This window comes from Chrysochloris asiatica, unplaced genomic scaffold (assembly GCF_000296735.1).
Source record: "Chrysochloris asiatica unplaced genomic scaffold, ChrAsi1.0 scaffold00061, whole genome shotgun sequence".
NCBI classification, from domain to species: Eukaryota; Metazoa; Chordata; class Mammalia; order Afrosoricida; family Chrysochloridae; genus Chrysochloris; species Chrysochloris asiatica.
This window is the reverse complement of record NW_006408579.1, coordinates 1,357,723-1,364,481: the sequence shown is the minus strand read 5'-3', so window position 1 is coordinate 1,364,481 and position 6,759 is coordinate 1,357,723. Positions and strand designations below refer to the sequence as shown.

The 6,759-nt window shown below is 41.4% G+C and overlaps 1 protein-coding gene across 1 annotated transcript in view; it reads right to left on the bottom strand.

The window, feature by feature from the left end:
* HGD (homogentisate 1,2-dioxygenase) overlaps positions 1–6,759 on the bottom strand; it is a 58,943-nt gene that overhangs the window by 45,246 nt on the left and 6,938 nt on the right. The window contains exon 3 of the mRNA XM_006864141.1: positions 4,854–4,959. Coding sequence (XP_006864203.1) covers positions 4,854–4,959 — 106 coding nt within the window. The remainder of the gene's footprint in view (positions 1–4,853; positions 4,960–6,759) is intronic.

Below are 6,759 nucleotides of genomic sequence, written 5' to 3'. Positions count from 1 at the left end.
GCCAGAGTGCTCCTTGGAGGGCAAGATGGCCAAACTTCGTCTCTCATACTTCGGACATTTTGTCAGGAGGGACCAGTCACTGGAGAAGGATATCATGTTTGGTAAGGTGGGGGGTCGGAGAAAAAGAAGAAGACCCCGAGCGAGATGGATTGGTCAAGTGGCATCATCGCTGGACTCAAGCGTGGCAACAGTAGTGCAGTTGGCCCAGGGTCGGGCAGTGTTTCGTTCTGTTGTGCATAAAGTCACTATGAGTCGGTTGCCGAATCGATGGCACCTAACAACAACAAGAAGTCTGTCCTACGTATGTTAAACTCAAGACTTCAATATCAATTCTTACTTGTGTTTCTAGCATACCAGTCAGTCCTACAGAGTTTGAATTTGCCAGCCTCCATAATTACAAGGAAGGAGCTCTGGTAGCGTGGTGGTTACGAATTGGACTGCAAACCGCAAGGTCAGCAGTTCAAAACTACCAGCTGTTCCGCGGGAGAAAGATGAGACATTCTGCTCCCGTAAAGGTTTACAGCCTTGGAAACCCTGTACAGGATCGCTATGATTTGTAACCGACTCGACGGCACATAACAACAACAACATAATTACAAGGAGCTCTAGTAGCTTAGAGGTTACGAATTGGGCTGCTAATCTCACAGTCAGCAGTTCGAAACTACCAGCTGTTCACGGGAGACAGCCGAGGTTTTCTGCTCCCGTAAAGATTTACAGTCTCAGAAACCCTGTACAGGGTTGCTATGAGTCAGAACAGACTCTATGGCACATAACAACAACAACTACAAATAATTACATGAGTCAATTCCTTTAAAAAAAATTTCCATAATCACTTCCATAAATCACTTTGTTGTTGTTGTTGTTGTTATGTGCCATCAAGTCGGTTCCGACCCATAGCGACCCTGTATAGGGTTTTCAAGGGTGTAAATCTTTACGGGAGTAGAAAGCCTCATCTTTCTCCCGCGGTGCAGCTGGTAGTTTCGAACCGCTGACCTTAAGGTTCGCAGCCCGATTCGTAACCACTACGATCACTTTACACACATATATACATGCATATATTTTTGTGTAATATGTGTACGTGTGTGTGTGCTTTCTTATTGGCTCTCTTCCTCTGGAAACTCGACTGATACAGCCTCCCAGTCTTCCTTGGAGGGTATCAAGGATGATGGTGATGATAGCATATCCCATGATGCCTTCTTGGGACTGAATGACCAAAGAATTGGGCATACAATTCTCAGATCTTCAGATTTCCAAAAACAATGTAGGTAGTGATGAAGTATTGGTTTGGGTCTGTGATAGGTGAAGATATACCTCTTCAGGCTTCACCTGAGAAGGATTTTCAAATAGGTACCTAAATACAATTTTCTCAGACTATCTAGGAGAGACTTTGGAGTACATATATTTGAAGAGGTTATTAAGAGGGGGAAAGTGGTGAGTACAGATTACTATGATTTATTAATGAAGCATAAAATTGGAAATAGATATTAACTTGTCAAGAAAGTATAAATGAAAAGACAAAAAGATGAACTTCACAAGAACAGCCAGGGCGTGTATATCGGGACAATGGAGCCAGGATAGCAGGTGAGACAGGTTACAATGCAGGAGGAAGATGAAACTTCCACCTTCATTGAGTTAGCATTTAAGAGGCATGATTGATTGCGGAGTCACATTTGTCCAATGCAAGTGAGCACAAGATCACAGATTAGCAGAGGAAATATTAGAAAAGAAATCCATTTGGAGACCACTATATAGTGGAGTCCTGATGTGGTGATGTAAGATAAGCACTGCAAAGTCAGCAGTTCAAACTCACCAGGCGCTCCATGAAACTCTATACAGGGTCACTATGAGTCAGAAGTGACTTGGCAGCACTTAACAACAGCAACATACAGAAAGTGTCCCAGGATTTCAAAATAGGAGAAAGGAAAAATGTAAAGCAAGGTCAGAATGGTAATCATGGGGAAGGGTGAAGGAAACAGATATTAAGGAGCAAGCAGGCATCTTTGGTGCTACTATTTTATAGGATGAAGCATGGGGTCACATAGACTGTATTTCACCCCATTCCCCTTTCTCTTTCTCTAAGCAAGGTATTTTTATTTTTTTTATTGTGAATTATGTGTTAGTTTACATGGGTGAACATTATCTTTACATTCATCCTATTGTAGTTTGTTTCATTGCAATGATCACAATCCCCTGCATGCATCATCAAACACCCAAAGGGTATACTCCACATTCCTGCCCCCCCCCCACTATCCCCACCCTCCCCTGCCCCGCCGGACTCCAGCATCTAACCCCTCTCCCTCCCTGAGTCCAGAGTCCCCAGCTGCTCCTTCTCTCATGTCGTAGCCTCTGCCTCCATCCCTAGTGTCACTGCCTCTCTGGACAGTCTCTCACTTCGCTTTTCTCCCTTGATGGTTCCAGGGATCTCCACTCCTAGACTGCAAAATCAGCCACTCCCCTCCTTTTGTTACCAAACATTTACATTTACTTTTTCAACACTCACTGTCAGACCTGATAGCAATCATTCCCTATTGAACCACAGGAGTCATTTCCCCATCATCTTTCATTAACCCCATCCAGACAGGTTGGAAACAATTCAGTGGAGGTTCTACATTTCCCTGTATCCTCTAGAGCTAGGTTCCCTATTGAAAGCTTGCAAGCCAGTCACTTCTTGATTTTGTAGTCCCCTCATTTTGGGTAGTCAATGTCTAAGTTCCCCCTCCCTGTCGACCCTGTGTACCAAGGGGGTGGCGATGATCCTCACTGTCGATATTTGTCTGCTTCTTTGTCCTACTGCATCCACAAGCATAGGTCAAGATCATCCACTTATAGTGGGTTACTCCTTTTTTTTTTTTTTTTTCTTCCCCTCTTCTTTCTTCCTCTAGTCGTGTTCTGATCATCCAGCCATTGATGCCAGGTCAAATGGGTACTATCTGCAAGTGTGGGTGTTCTTGTGCATCCCCCCTTCTCTTTATATCAGCTGGATACTTCACACTTCATTCTAGTCCTCTGGGGCCATGTCCCTACCCCTGGGCCCAGGAGTCCCCAGGTCTTGTCATACTGCAGGTTAACCAGGTTAACAGAAGTCTATTGAATGTGGTTGAACTTTGTCCATAGCTTCATTGCTGTTTTTTTCCCCTCTTCCTTATTGGTGACCAAGTTGGTCAGCAGCAGGACCATATGCCTGCTAGTGTATTCCATTTGAGTTTCAGTCTTGGAAGGGGGTTTGGCTTGAGGAGACCACTTGCCTTAATGGCTCCTGGGGGAGCAACTTGCTTGTTCTTGTAGTAGTCAATTGGACTGATATTGTTGTTGTTGTTTTTCTGCTGGTCTTTCTTTCAAGAAGTATTTTCTGTTCTTCTAGCTGCTCCATACTGGTCCGCTTGTCCTTTCACTTGAGAATGTCCCCCTCCTTAGAAGATTCTGGATGAGGATCAGGATTCCACTTATGGTCTTGTGCAGTGCAAAGGCTCTAAGCAAGGTACTTTTGTATGGGGTATAATTTGCACATGCAACCTGGTGACCCTGTCTTCACGTCATCCTAATATATCTTCTGGGCCCCAAATCTCATTCCATTTTATCACTTTCTCTCCCCTTCTCTAGGGTTAGAAATGAGGACTGGGTAAGACTAGTTAGGCAGCATTCTGGTTGACCTTTTGCTTCCCTCATTCATCTTATGAAGATCCATAAATAGTTCAAGCCCAAGTCTCCACATATTCCCTGAGCATCCGGTTGACTCCTAAATGAGTCACATCTTAAACGTCCTAATATATTTCTGTTAAAGCTATGGTCACATGCATTTGTTTTTGATAACAGGATTTCTTCTTCTATTAGACAATATAAAGGGTGGATACCTGTGCTTTGTGTAGGATTCCTGGTCAGATCAAATGCCAGTTAGACATTTAATACTTTTTACGTTTGGGATATGGACAAGGTATTTGAACTATAAGGTTCCTAATTGGTTTTTTTTTCAGGTAACACAGGGAATTGTCACATAAGTTTTAACAATTCTCTCAAATACAGTCAAATCTCATATTACATAAAGGAACAGAGTGGTTATAAAAGGTAAGGTGAAAATTAAATACAAAAATATCTCTGAAAATCCCTAAACCACCCAAAAAGTATAGGATACATAATTTTGTCCATATTATTCAGTGTGGTAATTCTTATGTACAATTTGAAAACTACTGAGCCTGCCTAAAGAAAGGCTTACAGGACAAGTCCATAGTCTTTGGTCTGTCTCAATGTTGCAGGCCCAGCATAAAGACCATATAAATAATACTGATACCCAGAGGGAAAGCCCACTTATCATTAGACCATGAGAAGGAAACTCTTAGATAAAGAATGGAGATAAAGAGAGTGTGATAGCAATCTGTCACCACAATCAGATTTACAGAATCCATTACATTGAGCCTCCCATCCCTACTTCCAAGATCTCTTTTCAGCTGTGTCAGAATTAAACATGTCTTTTAATAGTCTGCAGTTTAAAATACCCCTGGGCATGTAGATATTGTCACTAACCTGTATCATTTCCATTAACTCAACTCGTTGGAACCCTCATTCCAAGTCTAAATCAACCCTGTAACTTCCTAGGTACCATTAGGCTAGGAAGATATAATCTTATATATACAGACCCACACAGCCATGCACACACACAATAAATTAATCAATTTCAAAATTCCCATCCAAGTTTTGGAGAAAAAAACCAGATACGCTTTAGTATTTATTTTACAATGTTGTCTCATTTCTCTAAAACCCAAGCCCTTTAAATATTTATATTCAAGGTGTTGGATATATTGTTAAGTGCTTGCTAAATGCCGTGGAGTCAGTTCTGACTCACAATATGGTATGATTACCTGGTTAGGATCAGGATCAACTTCATCCCAGTTGTGAGTGATATGTCCTTCATTGATGGATTCAAAGGGCTTGTGAGAAACTGAGGGCAGAATCCTATACAGCCAGCTGTAGGGAAACAAGAACACACAAGCTGTAGGGTGATAGTGTGATAAACACATTGGCTCAGGAAAGATTATCAGGATGGCACGAAAGACAATGACTACTTGGGAGCTTTTAAGTGAGAAGCCATGATACCTGTATCAGCTCTTAAAGATCACTGCTGCCCACAATTCTAGCCTTTTCTGACCTTTTCATGTCACCCTTCAAACTGAGGTTCTGCTGACAAAAATAAATAATTGTCTTTCCCAATACTGATACAGGAAGGGCAAGTATCTTGAGGGAATACCTGAGCTTGAAAGACCATTGAAACACACAAGCTTACAGATCAGAGGATATTAATGCTTGATCTAGAGGGTGAGAATAATGAATTCTATGTAGATTAATAGAATTCTGGGTTATTTTTTGTTGTGGCTGTTATTTTTGAAATATAAATTAATTTTCCTCTTTTAAACTGTAAACGTAGCAATGGAAAAAATAACTCAAGATGTTTTTTTTTAAGTTTTTATTGTGAATTGAGTAATAGTCCACATGGGAGAACATCAGCTTTACATTCATCCTATCGTATTTCGTTTCATTGCAATAGACTACAATCCCCTCCATGCTTCATCATTTGCTTCCATTCCCTCTGTTTTTTTGTTTTGTTTTGTTTTTTATGTACATGGAAGCACTCAGGAATATATAATCATTCAAACAACCAAAGGGCACACCCTGCAAACCTGCCCCCCTCAGCCAGCAGCACACAGCCCCTCTCCCTCCTTGAGTCTAGAGTCCCCAGACGCTCGATCTCTCCATGTCATCGCAAGACATTTTTTAAAAGTCCTGGAGATGAACATCTCCTCTCTTCTGTTTTCCTCAGGGCTACTCCTTGCAGGCATTAGAACTCAAACATTTTTCTTGTAAATCCTCTCAGAAATCTCCAATACATATAAAAGTAAAAATGCCTAATCATTTTAACACTTTAGCTCCAACCAAGAATGTGAGAGCACCTGTCTAACTACACCTTCACAAATATCCAGAACCACCAGCTGTGGTTGAGTCAATTTCACCTCATGGTTGAGTCTATTTCACCCACGTGTGTGGACATAGAGCTGTACTCCACAGGGTTTTTTAATGGCTGATTTTTCAGAAGAAGACCGGCAGGCCTTTCTTCAAAGACCTCTCTGGGTGGACTCAAACCTCCAACCTTTACTTCAGCAGTCAAATGCATTAACTGTTTGCACCACCCTGGGGCTCCTAAAAAATAATATCTTATAATTATTATTATTTATCATGAGTAAGGTAGAGAAGCTTTTTATTTGTTTAATGATTGTTTGTAATTTTTCTATGAGTTATTTGTATGAGTCCCCTACCCTTTTCCTATTGGGTTATTTGTGATTTTGTTATTAATTGTAAGATATTTAAGAAATTAACATATCTGTACTCCAAATTTATAGGAGGGTATGTCCATGTTTTTTTATAACCCATTTATGACTTTTTAAAATTATTTATTGTGAATTATGTGATAGTTTACATGGGAGAACATTAGTTTTACATTCATTCTATAGTATATCGTCTCATTGCCATGGCTACAATCCCCTCCATGCAATCCTTCCCCCGAGCCCCCCAGGTCTTCAGCACACAGTCGCTCTCGCTCTCTGGATCCAAAATCTCCAGCTACTCCATAGCTCCACGTCATCATCTCTGGCTCCATTTCAGGCATCACTGCTTCTCTGGGTAGGGTCCTGCTCTCTGCTCTTCTCCCTTGATGGTCCTCGGGACCTCCGCTCCCAGACTGAAAAGTCAATCACTCCCCTCCTTGCTATAAAA